This window comes from Ischnura elegans, chromosome 12, assembly GCF_921293095.1.
Source record: "Ischnura elegans chromosome 12, ioIscEleg1.1, whole genome shotgun sequence".
Lineage (NCBI taxonomy): Eukaryota > Metazoa > Arthropoda > Insecta > Odonata > Coenagrionidae > Ischnura > Ischnura elegans.
Window position 1 is genome coordinate 58,479,951 of NC_060257.1, and position 18,545 is coordinate 58,498,495.

The 18,545-nt window shown below is 37.7% G+C and overlaps 1 protein-coding gene across 1 annotated transcript; it reads right to left on the minus strand.

The window, feature by feature from the left end:
- Positions 1-3,951: 3,951 nt before the first annotated feature.
- Positions 3,952-18,468, minus strand: LOC124169097 (mitochondrial-processing peptidase subunit alpha). The gene is made up of 12 exons (XM_046547579.1): positions 18,310-18,468; positions 17,433-17,743; positions 16,870-16,949; positions 16,494-16,576; positions 16,271-16,373; positions 15,284-15,376; positions 14,411-14,583; positions 13,226-13,337; positions 8,591-8,796; positions 7,603-7,768; positions 6,671-6,803; positions 3,952-4,976 (listed from the first exon to the last, which is right to left on the minus strand). The coding sequence occupies exons 1-12, from the start codon at positions 18,363-18,365 to the stop codon at positions 4,801-4,803; spliced, it is 1,692 nt and encodes a 563-aa protein (XP_046403535.1). The 5' UTR covers positions 18,366-18,468; the 3' UTR covers positions 3,952-4,800.
- Positions 18,469-18,545: the final 77 nt, after the last annotated feature.

An 18,545-nucleotide genomic window follows, 5' to 3' on the forward strand; every position in this document is an offset into this window, starting at 1 on the left:
ATTATCCAGACAAAGTTTGTTCCAACTCTGCAGTTGCACTACAAGGACATTTTTGGAGGTTAACATGTTGACTGCCGTGGCTGTCATAGTGACCAGCAAGGAGACTTTTCATCTCACCTTGTCTGTCATGGTGACCGACCTCAGAGCAACAGAGTCGCAGTAGAATTTTAGTGCCAATGGTTAGAGGGAGAGATTTTTTTGGCATGGAGCTTGACTGAAGTGGTCACGATAGCCAAATTACTTCAAAATAGAGTGAAATTCATTTTAGATTCTTTATAATAATATACCTACAAGACATGATTCAATAATTGTATACCTGGAATAGCAACAGTAATAGCTTCACGGATTCACTTCTAATGAGCGAAATGTGTGAAAATTCTTCAGAGAAAAACTCATTCGCCTTTATCAGGATTCTAACAGAGATCCCCGGATTTCCTGTTGAGTGTTGTAAGAAGTTAGGCTTCTGATGCATCATACCCCTCTGTAGAAATTTGTGGACTATATCCAACAAGATGGTCTGGACTGCTGAGCACTCTTATCAAGGCCGGATCCAGAATTTTTTCTGGGGGGGCACAAGGGCCTTACAGGCAAATGTCCTCACATTTGAGATCAAAAACAAAGCACACCAATTACTATACAAAATATTCCCTTAACTTTAATATGAAAGTTACTATGTACATAATGTGAAATTAAATGATTAAGGCTCCGTTATATACAAAGAAAATGAGCATAATGATAACATATAAAAAATCTTGTCTATTTTTTTAAGCATCCGGGGGGGAGACACGTACTCTGTGCCCCCCCTAAATCCTTCTATGCATACTATGCTACTAGCAGTCTTAAGTCATGCATACAGTGCCACAGCTGGAGGGCAAAGCCAGAACTTTGCGTGCTGAAGGTGTTCACTCTTGATTAGACGCATGATATGCTCAGCAGTCCAGACCATCTTGTCTGGTATAGTCTACAAATTTCCATGATGGGGAATGACTCCTCGGTGGCTTATCTGGCTAAAGCACTCGACCAAAATTCAGGAGGTCCGGGTTCGAATCTTGGTCAAGGCTAATGAGTTTTTCTCCGTGGAAGTTTTGCATATGAATCACTAATATGTAATTGATGATCTAATATGTGGTCAATGTTTTAAGAGACTAATTTTAATAAAAAAACTGTATGGGCTCCAAATTGTAAGTAAGTCATTAGAAAAAAGAAGAGGCACACTATATCATGCCCTTCATTTAGTCCAACGACGAATGAGAGTTGAGGTCAGAAGAGCCACTAAGCAGGCCCAGTGAATATCCTATTCTTCTCATGTGGAAAATGTGTCCCCAGAAATAGGCCGGTAAATGAGAAGAGCTCTAGGAAGCTAGATGGCAAAGAAGAGGTGGCATAAAATGGAAGAAAATATGAAATGGGACCTCTTCTATCGCAGCCCTGAAGAGCTTTGCAGGGTTAAGAAAGATTTAGTGCTTTCCCAGTGAATAGACTTCGTAAAATGTTCTTGGGATCGCCACCGGATCAGGAACTGCATAACTGCCGACGTTTCGATGTCTGACTCGGCCATCGTTCTTAGGGCTGTGAGTGTCGAGGGATTCTCTCTCACATTCTCCCTTGACACTCACAGCCCTGTGGACAATGTCCAAGTCAGACATCGAAACGTCACCAGTTATGCAGTTCTTGACCTGGTGGCGATACCGAGAACATTTTATGGAAACTTATGCAGGGTCTCAGATCAAGGGTGAAGCCTTCAGACACTCCCCAACAAATCCTTGAAATATTTGATGGTCCAGTGAAAGGAACTGAAAATTTTTCTCACGCAGCAACTGCCTACAATATACATCCTCTAACAAGACAACTAGTTGAGAAGCAATAATCCTCTATCCAAGGGCGTTCCCAGGATCAAAACTAGAGGGGTGCAAGCCGTGGTTGTTCAACTTGTAGCACAGAAAAGGTTAAGGAAACCAAAATTTAAAAAAATAATGATATCAGCACCTTATTAGAATTAAAATTTAAAAAAATATTTTTATTTTAATTACATGTTTTATAATAATATCACAAATTGGGTACGGATATCTCTTACAAGGGAAGTACCTCAAATGTCACCACCAGATATCATTCAAATTTTGCTAAGTGATACCCATGAGTTGCAGTTTTTGTTTCAGCAGCCAACGCCAAATACTTTTCAAGATATTAGCGACTGACGGTACCACGGAAACTCCTAAATATACGCAGTCCGCATCACAACAATAGCTCCTTATAACCCGTTGCTAGGATGAAGAGCCCTGACAGAGCATTGCTGTGCTGTGTGTTCCATAAATTTAGGCATTTTAGTGTTACTTCCGTCAGTAATATCTCGAAAAGTATTAATCTTTGGCAGCTGAAACAAAAACTACAACTTATGGTTTTCCATTTCCTATCACATAGTTAAATTAGAGTGAGACTTGAGGGATTTTCCTTGTATGACATAATGTATTTCCTTGGGGTATACCAGATGTTAAGGTATGCTTTGGCACATAAAACGAAACTTTGAATGGACTAGTTTAGCTCATCCATTTTCTTTTACAAACAAGGCTTAGTACACTGGAAAATATCAAATTTCCTCTGAGTCTTCCTCTATGCTCACTTTCCCAATCACAAAACCCCTACTACAAGGAGCGGTCTGGGTTGATTAGGGGCCCTCGTTTCCGGGGGACTTGAGGGCTCTCCCCAGGAAAATTTTAGGAATTCGGTTAGCTGTAAATGGATTTTGACGCTATTCTGTCAAAAACTAGTTGAAAGTCAATAAAAAAAAGTAAAATGCATAATAAAAAATAATGTCGAAAGTGAGAAATTCTCACCTTAAAAAATTTCATAATGCATCATGGTTTTATTAATTATTCAGTGAATTTGTTTCTTGAAACAGCACTGAAATCTGAAAAAGCTCTAAAATAGCCTTTTCAAATAACCCATTTAAAAAAGCATCAGGCTCTCTTTTATCTTCTGACAACTTTATTTTATCTATTTTAATATGATCTTTTTACACCTAGTATGTTGAAAATAAAGCAGCTATAATGAAATGGTGGAATTTTCTAATTAAAAAAAAAAAACATTGGTTAAAGTACTCTCGAGTCTTTTGAGTGCTGTGGGGGCCACTAAGCTCGGGGCCCTCGGAAAACGCCGACCAGCCAACCTAGCCAGATCACCCGTGCCTACAAAATTGTCTGGGCTCTCACAAAAGGCACCCAACCCCACTTGCTTTAACCACACATGCATTAATGAATTCAACTGGGTACAGGGTGGTTCCCTATTTTTTTTAATTGCCTAAATCGAAAGATTATTACTCCTGGAGTACGTATTTCTCAATTTCAGATTTTTAAATGATGATAGGGATTATGTTTCCCAATTCAATGAAAAGTGAAAAATTTCGAGCGTGCGAAAATGCGACGGCTAAATATGAATGCTGGGAAAAGCCCGTGTGATGTCATTTTGGTTCCAGCTGCCGCCATTTGAGGCCACCTTGGTGCGAGGCTATGAGCGCCAATACAATGCAGGTTGCTAACAGGTAGCGCTTGGCTTAAATAAGGATTATTAATATCCTATCAAATAAAGGAAATTTTCCTACCATAGGCAATTTTAATAGATGATTATTAAGAGATGTTTCACTGAGCTCTGTGCCTCATGCATGCATTGGTAACCCCAGACGATGTAAAACTACTGACTATTCGTATATAATCTAGGTCTGCCACTGGCCGCCAATCTGGCCTTTTTCAAATGAGGTTAAAATTGACCATTAACATTTGTATAAACTGGGATTTCTAAAACCAAATAATTTGTATATTATGAATACACTAATGTTGGTAACAAATCCCAATCAATGTCTTTCGTTTTCTTTGATGAAGTAAAACTACCATTTTGTGGGAGGCAACGGAAGTCGAAGTAGATAACCTCGAGTGTGTACTCAATAAAATAGACGTCACATGAGCAGGAATATCACTTTTATTTTTTTCTAATAAGGCATTGATTTAGGACTCCAGAGTAGCAGCACGCGTAATATGCTACCAAAACAATTTTGGAATGGAATTTGAATAGAAAATCAACCATGAAGGAAAACAGAATTCTAACACAGTAGATAAATTTATAACTCTCTCATGATTTTCAGATGTAATCAACCTTCACTTGAAACATTAAATGATTAGTTTTTCCTTAAAAAAAACAAGACAGAGAAACAATAAAAAGCAAACAGTTTACATCTGAAAACAGGTTTCAAATAGATTATGGTCATGTGCATAAAAAATTAGAGGATAAATATTAACTAATAACAATTGTATTTACATGGTTAATAAAAATCATATTTCCTTTTCTGATAGATTTTTTTTTCAATAGAATTACTGCATGATCCTATGGGCACTATGGCTATTAAGGGTTTAAAACCCCATTTACTGTACCTCCAGATGGAATTTAAACTTGCATTCAGGGTGAAACAACTTTAAAGTAGAATTCATTCCAGTTCTGCCAGTAAATGCTTTCAAGCATATGTTTCAAATTGCAGAGGATTTTAACCGAGTTAAGCTGGCAGCAATATATTATTGCAAAAGAATGTACGTCTGTACATGCTTATTGTTTTAAGTCACACACACAATGTTCTTTCTCACATGAAGAGTCCATGACATGACAAAATAAATGCGTTGGTGAGTAACGCCCTTATGGTCAATGCACTGGCACTATTTGAAACACAAAATGGCAAATCTATTCTTAAAACAGCAGTGAAATCAACATAAATGTGGAATTGGTCTGTACACTTTTTTTGGGAAGAAATATTCGAGGAAACTACCGAAACAATGACAGTCTTCTTCCGCCAGGCATTTTCCCTGAAGCATCACTCAGTCCCGCCTGGATATCTTCAAGGGGAGGTAACTTTGATAAATCGCCTCTGGCTGCCACAGCAGGATTCGAGCGAAGGAGCTGACTAGCGACTCTGCACACATCTTCAGCCTGTATTTTTTCTGGAAAATTAAAATCCAACCATTAAAACAAAGGAAAGAAAGGAAACAGATGGAAATTCGCCAAGATTTCATATGGAAATATTAATTGTTATCCATGCATATGATGCAGATGAATTCTTCATGCGTTTTCCACGCAGTATTTGAGATGGTAGCTTCCCATGCTTTGATGCCTAAGGCCTGGTCTATAATGGAAAGTAAACTCTAAAATGGATGCCTTAAGACTGTAATATTGGGCTTTCTCCAACTCTTATTTTTATTTATTTTATTTAAATGCATTAATTTGTTTGAGATTTGGATTTTTGATTGTGGTAGGTTTAAATGTTAACGTACATTTTGCTAAGTTGATGTTTTAGATAGTTTATTATTTGTTTAAACGTACATTGCTACGTGTTGCTGATATAAAGAGGGTAGTTAAAAAGAAAGATTAAGAGAGATAACTTGTACCAAAGAGGGGCAATACTAAATTGAGATTTCAAGGAAGTTTACATAATTCGTGGGATCCCAACATCACAAGATGTAAGCTATAACAACTTCCTTATCTCAAATAAAATATGCACGATAAAAAAATAAAAGATGCACAAACTAAGACCCACCTAGCATTCATTGAAGTCTTTCATTTCTTGGGGAAAAACGATTTCCTACACCTACCCATTCAGTAAAATGTCTCTCTTATAGGGATGTGCAAGTACTCGAAAATTCGAGTGGAGTAGTTGGTACTCGACTTGAGTGCTTCGAAAAGCATTTCGAATGTAGAGTCGAGTAGTTTCGGTTACAGAGCTGCCGAGGCCAGTAAGTTCTGAATTCTGCCGACAGGAAGCGCTCATCATCATTAGTCAACAATCCTAAGATTGGTTTGACGCAGCTCTCCATTTCTCTCTCCTATCCGCTAATCTCTTCATAGCTACATATTTATTCTCTTTTACATCCTTTGTAACCTGTCCGATATAACTCATTCGGGGCCGTCCCTTGCCCTTTTTCCCTTCCACTTGTCCTTCAACGATTGTCTTCATCAGACCATCGTGCCTCAAAATGTGGCCAACTAAGTTGTCCCTTCTTCTGCTTAATGTTTTTAGGAGGCTTCTCTTTTCTCCTACTCCCCTTAGCACTTCCTGGTTACTCACACGGTCAATCCATTTTATCTTCATCATTCTTCAGGAAGCGCTATCATGAAAAATTATTACAATGGTGCAAATGCTTTCACTCAGGGCTATTTCTAGCAATTTGGATGCATACATATTAATTAAATTGAACGCATATTACTAGACTTTAATTCATTTCAACAGTGCTTATGGAACTTTTCAAGACACAAATTATCATTCCTCTCCTTATACTGACACAATCACCATCAACATTCCTCATTATCTTTTCCTTTTTGCACCAAGCCAAGCATTCAGAAAAGAAAATTCACCAAGAGATTGAAAAATGAGAATAATTTGTGGTATACAGGTATTATTATATTGCCAGATTCAGAAATGACCAAACTCGACTCGACACGATATCGCGAGTAGTTTTCAACTTGACTCTATACTCGACTCGAGATCATAAAGCACTACTCGCACATCCCTACTCTCTTAATTTATAATTTCTGTCGGATCTAGAAATACAGTGAGGTAATAGGTCAGATGAAATTCAAGAAAAATCCCTGGATTTACCAATGCGATTGGTAAATCACTCTGAAACTTGCAATAACACACCTATTTCCTCGATGTAATACTCTGGCCTCTTCCTGTGTCCCGTGGCGAGCACCTGTCGGCCAATATCTTCAAAAACAACTGGCCTGGCCTCGAGGTTCATGAGTAACATTGACTGCAACTGCTTCTTGGCTCTCTGCGAGATAAATAAAGCAAGATTAGAACACCACTCATATGAGCAAAATTGCAATTTTTCCCAGCAATTCATACCATAACACACTTAAGTTACAGTATAACTCCAACATAGCATCAACCTTGGTTGTTATCCCAGAGCAATGTTACAAGGAGGAGACTTATAAGTGGGTAAGAACAGATGCTGAGCATTTTGGGGTTCAGCCAGTCAGAGATTCAACCCGAAGGTTTGTTCAGATATGTGAGGGTAGAGCTCACCCCATACTTAGTGTCGAATTTCAGAACCTAATTTAATCTTGAGTTGACTTTGACATAGAGTTTTGTATTTCCGTAACTAAGGCTTAGACTCAACTCACTTGAGTCAGAGTAATCGTGATAACATTCGATCATCAAATTTACAAACTATGTAATTCTTATATCTAAACCAATATCACTCATAGTCTATCACTCATCATAAAATAGCATAACTGGAATATAATATCACAAATGGAATTTACGTGATACATTTCTTTTACAAAATGTGAGACAATGGCAGTGATTGTGTTGAAATTTGGCAGCTAGATTTGAGTTTAGACTCAAATAGTCAACTGTGGAGAATGGTCTAAGCCACCATGGGTACTCACGATGGTCCTCGTAATACCAGTATGGCAACCAGGTAGAGTTAATAGTCAGGATAAAGACTTAAATATTGATCAGGAATATGGGCGTTAGCCAAAGGCATGTGAATACCACATATTCAGGGTAGGGAGGTCAATTCCTTTCCCTGGCCAACCTTGTACTTTGATGATTTAATAAAGACTTGCCTTAAGTTCTACATCATCAATATTCCCAGCCATAGCAACCATTTCCTTCACCATAACTTCAGTCAGGTCACGCACATGGCTAGGGGGAGAGCTTGCGTGAATACAAAATAAACCAGTGTCCATGTAAGCATGGTTGTAGGCAGTGGCATTGAACATCCAATGGTGTCTGAAACGATAAATATTTTTTTTCAAACTTACCAGAAATAATCAAAAGCTCTCAGTCACTCACCTATGGCCTGTAGCTCACAGTCAGTGTCTGTTGTTATTTATTCATATTTATTGGCAAAATGTCTTAGAAATGGAATAATGGAAGAGATGATTTATCTTTTGTGAAGCATTTTTATAAAATTCTATTATTATCAAAAGTGGATAACCCAAATTTCTTAAGTATGTATTAAACTTGTGAAAGTGAAGTATCAGGGTTAAGTCCAATAACATTGGACTTAAAAGTACATACATGGTAACTCAAATTGCAGTGTTTCAATTCAAGCTTGCTTTTCATGGTCCAAATAAGACGGGTTAATGAGGGACTGGGCGTACATATTGAAAGATGGTGAATTACAAGGCATGGTGGGCCAAACCGACATGTGAAAAAAGATGATTGGCACTTATAACCAACCAATATTCTTATGCGCCAACCAAGTATTTGAAGCATTTAAACATCTTATTTAATAAAAACTGTACAAATTGTCTTTGAGATCAATCAGACTTGCATTTTGTTATTTCACACCAGTCTTTTGTCAATTGGGCTCACGCAGTGGCGGATCTATGGGGGGGGGCTAAAGAGGCTATAGCCCCCCCCCCTTGGGTATCCAATTTACACTAGATAGAATGGTAATTTTTTCCGAACCCCCACTTAGGCCCCCCCTTGTCCCTATCCTGGATCCGCCACTGGGCTCACGACAGTATGTGTAGTAATATTTCCAAATTTAAACAGGATTTCAAACCACCCAAAATATCACGCAACACAAAAAATTTCTATCTTTACCTATTAAGTACATTTGTGTAGAGTCTAGTGTACATTCCTTTTCCTGGGCCTCCGGCACTGAAAGATCCTCCGCCACCCATGACCATGTTGAGAACACAAGCTGGGATGAAGTCCTTATGCTGATGGCCGACAGCTTCCAAACCTATGACTACATGTGCAAGCTCGGGTAGGTCAGAGCCAGGGTGAACTGGAATTTCACAATGTTCCTGAAAGATGGAGAGAATAATGAACGACATACCATATTTACCTGTAGAAGCCACACACCTTTTTTCCGGAAAAGGAGGTGCGCGGCTTACATGAATCCTCCAAATTTTAATGTAAGCCGCATACCAATTTCCCTCAAATTCTTTTCGTTTATTTCTTCAGAGTTTAGCATTGAACTATACCCTTTTTCCGAACTGACGGAGGCTGGGTGGAAAATAGCGAGTAGCCAATCAGAAGCGCGGCCCCTTCCACCTCACCGTTTCCCCTCCATCTACTTCCCTTTTCCCCTCCGCTACACTCCATACGGCCGACCGGCATTGCCAACCTTGGAAAAAATGGTACTTTCGGAGAAGGCGGAAGATTTTCAGATGAAAGCTGTGCGATCTCCCCAGATTCGGTTTGGCAACACTGCTAGATGGAGTTCACTACACGGAGATCAGAGAGACTGCCGGCTCCTACACACACTTTCTCCTGTCGCTCTTCTGTGATTGGCTAGATGTATGGGTGGATTTCGAGCACACTCAAGGTCAGCCGCCGTCAGTTTGGAAAAAGGGTATAGGAAACCTTCGCAGGAATTACATTTCTAACATTATTTAACCTTATTAATCACAGTGACGTACATTTATCGATTTAGCAACAAATCACGAGTAGGGGAGACTGGGGCACAGTGGGACAATTGATTTATTTAAACAATTTACTCGGTCAAAGGGCAAATGCATTAAAATTAAGGAAGTCATATCACGAGGAATAATGCACAAAAATCTTATTTCCTAATCTTATGTAGCTTCGCGTAAATGTTATAAAATATGTTTTTTGCTATAATTTTCGTAACTTTCATGTTATGAATATTTATGCAATTCTCTTAATTATAGCAAGTTTCATAAGGAATGACTTGGTGAATACATTATTTAAAGACTTAGTAATATTTTTCTAAACATATTTTTCGAAAGTAACATATTTAAAATTTTTGCTGACAAATACAAGACTTCAGGACATGCGGGGCACAGTGGGACAGCTGAAATTGGGGCACAGTGGGACAACTTGGATTGGGGCACAGTGGGACAACTCGAATTGGGGCACAGTTTGATGCCGAATTACAGCCCAGTAGCTTCGTAGTATCAATATCCGTTACCTAAACGCACTCAAATTTCATATCATGCTTACTTTATAATGTTTTGGCTCCATATTGATGCTTTAGGATTTGAAGCAGTACATTTCAGTTAGTGAATGTGAGGACAAAACTAAAGAATGGCAACAGCAATGAACATGAGAAAAGTAATGCCGAAGTAAATAATTAGTGTGAACCCCGATCGTATGGACAATTTGTCTACATTTCCTGAATCCCACATCTGTTATATAGATGTGCTCTTTGTAAGGAACAGTTCAGTCTTGGCCAGAAGCGAGCTTGAGGTAGTGAGAAGAGAGAGTCTCATAAACAATAGTTGCTGCCACATTCCTCCTTTCTACAAGCCTGCTCTGGGAACATTCTGTGATTTGCGTGAAAGGAAGAAAAACAGGCAATAAAACTTGATTTTTAAAGAGAATTTTGAGGCAAGATTGTTTATTACGTATTATCTATTTAAATCAAATTATTTATAAATTGAATTTTTGAGATTCATAGCTTATAAAATAAATTACCACCATAGTAAACTGTGACTTAAAACTGCAGCACGACTGCACCACAGACTGTCTCCTCTGCGCACGAAAAAATTAGTATATGAGTTAGCTCAGAGAAATAGAAAGAAATACACGCCATCTTGCGATCAGAAAGACATCGCTGATGTTGGTTTATTTTACGTTTTTTTGAAGCGGAATCCTTCGATTAGCCTTCGAAAACCAGAAGCAACCTCACTGGCCAGAGACGTGGGCTTCTATAGGACGGTTGTGAGTGCATTTTTTTCCGATCTATCAGCTCTTTATGTCAACATGTATTTTCCGCTGGAGGTGTAATCATGATGAAAGTGGTTCCACTACCGTTCAACTCCAGGGAAAAGTGATAGCCCTCAAAGGTGAAAACAAGTAGGTGAAGTTACCTCCTCTGAAAGAGGCTCCTCGATGTCATTGTGCTATATTATAAAGGTTCAGGTTAATACAATTCCTCCATTTCTTGTGTTGTCTAGAGTGAAATTCCTCCAAAAATACTGTTGAAGTGTCCCATAGGATCAGTAGGTGCCGCATGTCCTTCTGAATGGATGGCTATCAATTTATTTTTACTGGTTTTAAAATATTTCATCGATCACGCAAATTTTTTTAAAGAAAACCCTGCATTGCTAGTTTTACATAACCACGAATCATATATTTCTGCCGATACTATTGAGTTAGTTAAAAGGAATGGGTGGTACTTTTTACTTTGTCACCTCACTGCAATCAATTATATAACTGTTTGTTTGGCCTTTCGAAAAAATATTGAAATGACCGCAAATGGCCTATAAACCACCCAGGAGAGAGAATAACAATTTGCAACTTGGTTGAATACAGCATATAAAAAAGCATTTACATCTAATAATACATATTATTTTTACTTTATGTTCAACCAGGATATGCCCTGTTAACCCAAGTATTTTTAATGACAAAGACCTTGCCCAAGAAACTGTCAAAGATCAGTTTGTTGGACCTTTAGAATTTCACTTAGAAACCGAGTAAAATCTCGAAAGCCCAGGACAACCCGGGTTGAAACTTCGTTTTAGAGAGCATAGTTTTCCCCCCTGAAGAATAACGTCCAAAATCTAGCAGGCTAATATCTAAACATGCTAGACAAAAGAGAATATAGGAGATACCTACGGACACACCAGTTAAAAAGAGACTGGAAAATATCATCAATAATAAATAAAATAATATCATCAAAGGAGAGAGAGAAAAAACAACCTGGTCATAAGAAAATGTTGAAAAATGAGCGATAAAATGTCAAGAAAATTTAAGATTTTCACATTAAAGAACTAAAAAAAAGATTGGAAATGGAAGATATAGCTACAGTTCCAGAATAAAGTGACTAAATTTACCACCAAGGACAGTTGGCAGAACTTCAGCCATTAGCGTAATTAAATGTTGATGAAAAACATTGCATGCAGTGTTTTAAAGTTTATAATTACATGACTTAATATTTTTTATCAGCACATGTATCTTGAATAAAAATTTCTTGATTAAAATGTTCGCTTGCATGTATATTTCACCCATTAATGTTAATTAATTCATTTGTACCCTCAATTAATTTAAACACTGTATTTTATTGAGTAATGCAACCCTGTCCCACTCTACCCCGTGCACTGTCCCACTCTGCCCCAGGCTGGGGCAGAGTGGGACACTTTTCAACAAAGAAGAAACTTGACTATTTCAACTACTTTAAGTTAGTTGCATTACTTGCGAATTTTTTAATAAGTTGAGGAATATACTCTTTAAGCAATGGAACCAAAATCTTCCATTTTCCAATAATTATGTGGGATATAAAAATGAAATGCTAAAACTGTCCCATTGTGCCCCAGTCTCCCCTACCTATATTGAGGGGCGCAGCCAGGAATTAAAGCTGGGGGGTTTTATGTGCAACTAATACTGGGGTGTGTGGTGGTATGGAATACTCACCAAGATTAGCGGTAGGTGCAAGATTATTAAATTGCGGAATTTTAAGATAAACGGTTCAAAATGGTGAGTTTCACGACTTTCTGAGGGATACATATTTTATTAATCCTTACACTATTATATTAGTAATATCAATCCAATTAAGTAAAATGGATTAAACTTAAATATTTCTCTGAGCTCTGGGAAGGGGAGGGGGGTTTAGTCCCCCAAACCCCCCCCCCCCCTTGCTGCGCCACTGCCAATATTAGACCACACCCAAAAAGAGCTACGAAGTTTTTTTTTCCTCACGAGCCAGCCCAAACATGGATGCATGGGTGCACAGGATACACAAGGGCATGGCTCACACAAGTAAATACGGTAAATGAAATATACTGCGGCTCGACAAATATAAAGGTAAAATTCCCAGACTATTCCACATAATTTTCAAAAATTTCCACAGTGGTAATGCAGTAAATTCTGATAAAATGGTTACCATACCTTCCACAGAATCTAATCCGATGGCCACAACATTCATGGTGGACTTTAATTAAAGGTAACCAACCGTTGAATGACATCATCATATGAATAACCATGAAATACGACTTCTTTGGAAGAATTTTTTACATTGATAATGATTGCTGATGCAATTCACTAGTAAGATTGCCCCAGCCCATAAGGAGGTTATGTATTAATTCTCTGAAATGTTGTCAGATGGTAATTTTTCATTACATTATGTCTAGGCTTGAACTAATGGATGTGCAATAGTATGATATAACATGGGTAGTCGCCACAAGGGAAAACATTTTGAGTGAAAGCTGAAGACATTCTCCCACTGGATACGTTCCTGGCAAGCCATCTAATGTACCAAATCACACATACCTTCACCAATCCTCCAGTGTACTGTGCTAGGGAGTTGTCCACTTCCAAGTTTTTGACGGGCATCAATAAACTGTTATCCTCCTCCCAAATCGGTTTGTTATCTATGAAGTACCTAAAGGATGAATTCAGGAATGAATCATTAATGACATGATCCAGGTAAGAACATAAATAAAAAAGCATGTTGTAATCTGGATCAATAAAAACTAAAAAGTTATGCTACAGAATAGCTATAAAACTACAATAAAATGGAAGACAGATGAAAATTACAGCTCCGAGGAGGAAGACATTTACTTTTTGAGATATGGATCACAATAAACACAATATGATAAGCACTCCCACAAATCCAAAAGCTGTTTCCAGGAATAGAAATGCATCAAAAATATAATAATCACTGGTTTCAGCTGATCGAAATATTTGAGTCTTCTCCGGATATAAAATGATAGCTTCTTTCAACACAAATGTAATAACTATGAAAAATTGCTTCGACATAGTAAGCCAAAGTCAAGTGATATAGGTAATGGATGGATAAGTACTGGAACTAGATCATTGTGCATGAAACTGAAACCATGGTAGATTGTAATCAAATCGATGAGAAAAGACCCAAGTAATTTCCATACTGTGCAAGGTCGCCAATAAAATAGTAATGAACCATCTACTTTTCACATTATTATTAACTCAACAAATCAATTCAAATGTCAAATGATTAGGGCAGCAATAACAGGACAAACAGGTTGAAGATTGTGGAATAAGTTTCAAAAAAAGTATAAAAATACATTAAAATGTATGTATTCATTAACCTTTAAATGCCTAGCCTGGCCGTACAGTCACAATAATTTTAAGGTGTTCAAATTAAATCTGGCTGCACAAGACCACCATTTGGCACTTAAATCTGGTGGCTAAAGGTTATTTGATCGACGCAAAACTCCTATATCGTAACTTGTGACAATTAACTCACAGCAAGTATCTTGCTGAAATATCTTATTTACTGTTAAGCTAAGGCTTAATTGTAAAAAGATACGCCAAAGAGCACAAATTGTAATATTGAAATCATCATTTTCATTGAAAAAAAAGGAGGACAAATTCTAAATTTGCCAGGACTCCAGATAAAGAGAAACAAGGTGGACATTTCCATGTCAGGATTAATCCAAACCTCAGGTCACTTAAGTAATGACGGGAGTTACATACCTTTGAACGTGTTCTACAAGAGTGTCATGCTCCACGCCTACACCAGCCACAACCATTCTCTGTGGTAAATAGTGCTGTGATAGATAGGTGAAGAGAGTTGATCGATCTACTTTTTCAATGGTGTCTTCCGGACAGATTTTAGGGAGCCCTAGGGTATTTTCTTGATAAGCTGCCTGCAAATGAGGATTAAAATTAATATTTCACTAACATGGGCTGAAAAAGGAGGAGTTTAATCAACTAAAATTATCTGAGCAAATGAAAACACTTATTTCGTTCAATTTTAAGCCTACATCCATTAACATGCTGCGTACCGATGGCGAGAATTCTCGTCATTTTTATCCCGAACATTCCTGACGGATGACGAAAATTCTCGTCACATAGCTGCGTCAACCTAAACAATTTTAAAGCTTACAATACGTATTCGTTAGTACATTTTCAGTTGTTGTTCGTTATTCATAATGAATTGATGCATCATAATGTTTGATTGGGTAAAGTTATATTCTGAACATTAGCATACCCCAGTGCGCAACGTGTTAATAGTACTAAAACAACGCAAATCCCTTCTGGTGGCAGATTAAGAGGGGGATGGTCACCCCCCCCCCCCAAAATGTTTGGAGAAATAGAAAAAAAATGACTAGGGTGGCTCTCATTAAAGTTTTCATTCCACCGGCCAAACAAACAAATATTTAACAACTATTGCTGAATATCTACAAAACACTTATCTTTGCATATCAGACCTCGGATGTATTATCACTGAGAGTTGTTGCATGCCACCGAGGGACAATATAAAGTAATGAGCCACCACATAAAAATATCACTGACGTTAATCAAGCCCAGACCTCCTCTACCATTTGAATGACTTTTATCACTTACAGCATGAATCATGTCCATCAGGATTGGTTCTTGTTCAGGCCTCATAAGCATTGTTTCCAATTCAAACCTTATTGTCATCCTTGCCATCTCCAACTAGAAATCAAATACAGCATATTAATTAATAAATGGTTGAACATTATGCTTTATTATTAAGGAAATCAATTTACAAGTTTAATTATAATACACGTAATCATCTTAAGAGCAGATGACACCAACACAAATACCACTAGAGAGGATTTTTGAGACAGTAACTGCATTTGTCGTCACCCACAGCTCCTTTAAGTGGATTTACAGAAGTTGCTACTTATGAGGCTGATGGCAGAGTATTCAAAATTTTACTGAGAACCAAAAAATAATAATGGTTGTTACTTTAAATTTATGTTATAATATTTATCTAAAGAGGTGATAATATTTATTGAATTCATAACTTTTATTTGTTATTCCTCCTGAGTGCAAACACTATTGCAAGTGTAGAGAATAAGTAGTTTCCTAAGCACATATTGCTATACTACAAACATTTTTATCAACTGATTAAAGCTCGTTTGACCGATGTTCCCTCTCGAGTAGTCCCCGCCCGGAGATCCGAATGGGGGACTAGTTTACCTCTGGAATATTTTACCCGAGAGAATTCCATCATGTCATTATATAAATTGAGTGGAGTAGCGTCAAACCAATCCTAGGATTGTTGACCAGTGATGATGATGATGATTAAAGCTAACTGGTTGAAGTCATTCTTACGTTGTTCACAAATATTGGCGCCTGGCCGAATCACAACTGGCCAAATAGTTCAAGGGGGAATCAAAAGGGTTTCTTCATTTCCTTAGAAAGCAATTAGTCTTTAAATAATGTTTTAGACAACACAGATATGCAGTAAAGTATAATGATGGCATAACTATTCTGTGGTTTAGTTGCCAGATTCTTCACACAAAGTTTAAATGCCTAATACAATAGAAGCAACACATTTTCATTTTTCAAACCTTCACTCACCTCAGCTTCTGAGATTTGCGGCCTGAGAACAACATCACCTAAAACTTTCATGACCGCATCGACTCCCCTCCTGTCGGCTGATGCTGCATAAATGAATGTGTCCCTATGGAAAAGTGAGCAGAATTATGAACGACCATGAAGTGAACAATAACATTCCATTCCGAACAAGGAATCTTGCAGAAAGGAAAATGGCAGACATAACATTGCCAACATTTGCTCTTACCTGGACGATTGAGAATCACAAATTCCCCCATGACGTTCAAGTATTTGCAATATTTTGTCTTTATCCTTGTAATTTGACGTTGACTGTAAGAGAGAGACACATTATGTGAATATTTGTTAATATACAATCACACTGTAATTTTAATTTCATGGGCAACATATTCTATGCTTAGACACATGCAAATTTAATGCTTCTTGATTCGATAATGTAATTGAATCATGAGTTAAAACAACAAAAAATTTTTTTGAGGTCGTTACGAATAAATATTGCAACTTGGTACATCAAAATATTCTCTGATCAAACATAAAATAGTAAAATTGCTAACAACCAGGAATCACATGAAAACATGATTTATGAAAGAAAAACAGCCACGTACATTGAATGCTAGCTTCTCGAGAAAATGGGATATTCCACTAGGATATGCAACTTCATAACGAGAACCGGAATCTATTACCACTGCAAAAGAAATAAAACTTTGAATGAATGCATGAGAGATCAATGACATTCAACAGCAGATTTAACAAATTTTCGTAAATTAAATTTAAAATTTTAACTGTAACTTATCTGTAACTGTCAAGGAAAATATTTTCCTTCAACATTCATACAATTTATATGATGGGAATGTGAGGAAATGGCGGCAATGTATAATTTAAGATTCTTAATTCCGATCAAGTAACTGTGAAAAAAGAAACTTGAGGATCTGCTCACCTTTTGTATAATTCGTGATTGGTTATAAACCAGTTAGAAAGAGCCAGACCATTCACTCTTTCACCACAACTTTTAAGGGAGGAAGTTAAAATAATAACTCTGTCAAGGGATGAGGACAAATGGATGTTAAGCAGATATTACTTTATGAGGGAGGCAGGACTCACAGCAGATGTACAGATGGGAAAAAAATACCATAGGCACCAGTAGAAAAGAATAATTTGGATAGCTAACCTCCCACAGTGCAGAATTGTCCAAATCTATTTTCTGATGCAACACGGAGACCATTAGATAGGGTTGTCACCTTGGTCTCATGCGACTCTTGTTGAGCAGAAGAATATGTGACATTTGGTAGGCCAGGCAAAGGCTCTGATAATGGGGGCATTTGCTTTGCCCCAGAATCAGATGGTTCTGGAGAAGCTTGCACTTCAGCAGCAAGGGAAGCTGCCCCTTTTCGATTGCCACCACTGTGAGGTTGAGTGGGTTGAGTAGCTAAACTGCGAGTACTCCATGAGGTTTGACATTGTTGCTGTAGACGGCATGCACTACAAACAAGACACAAAAACATCATCATATTTAGCAAAGGGAGTCCATTCTCCAATGCGAAAAGAAGTAGGATTTATAGGAACAATGGCAGAAGTATATCATATCCTAAGTCTCGCCTTCTAAGGCCATCAACAGGCAAAGTAGTCTACAATACAGGTCGGCAGATGTAAGACACGGTAGAATAATATAATTTATTGTAAATTACGTTCAAGGGCATCGTCAATCGGCGACCGAAAATAATCGAAAGTAAGGAATATAAATTCCGATCTATTGGCTATAAATGCTGCTTTTTACTCTCACCGGTATCAGATTAAACAACACAATGAGCACTTTTTGGTTAAGCCTCTCCCATAAATACGTAAATGACCACGAAATTACAACAAATACTTAATGAAATGCAGGAACTAAATTATGGCCATGCATACAATATTACGATGGTATATGCATGAGTAAGGGTAACTGTAAGTAAGAAGGTTCACGCCAAGAGAAAAATCATGAATTATTCTAATTTCATCATAGCAAAAGAAAAAATAGTATTTTCATCAAGAATAAAACTACTTCTCACCCCGATTTTTTTAACAGCCTCAAGAGAAATGTGTCAACTCCTGCACGCACAGCCATTGTTCTTATTTAAAGGGACTTGGATTTATTATTGAAAAAATAGTGGATAACATGCGTCACACAGAAACAATTCCCCACGATCGCAGAGCGCAACCAGGTTGGGAAGAAGTTTACTTGATCCCATCGAGATGGCACTGCACTCGGCGCACTCTTCCACCTCGCGTGAAGAATGTGAAGTAG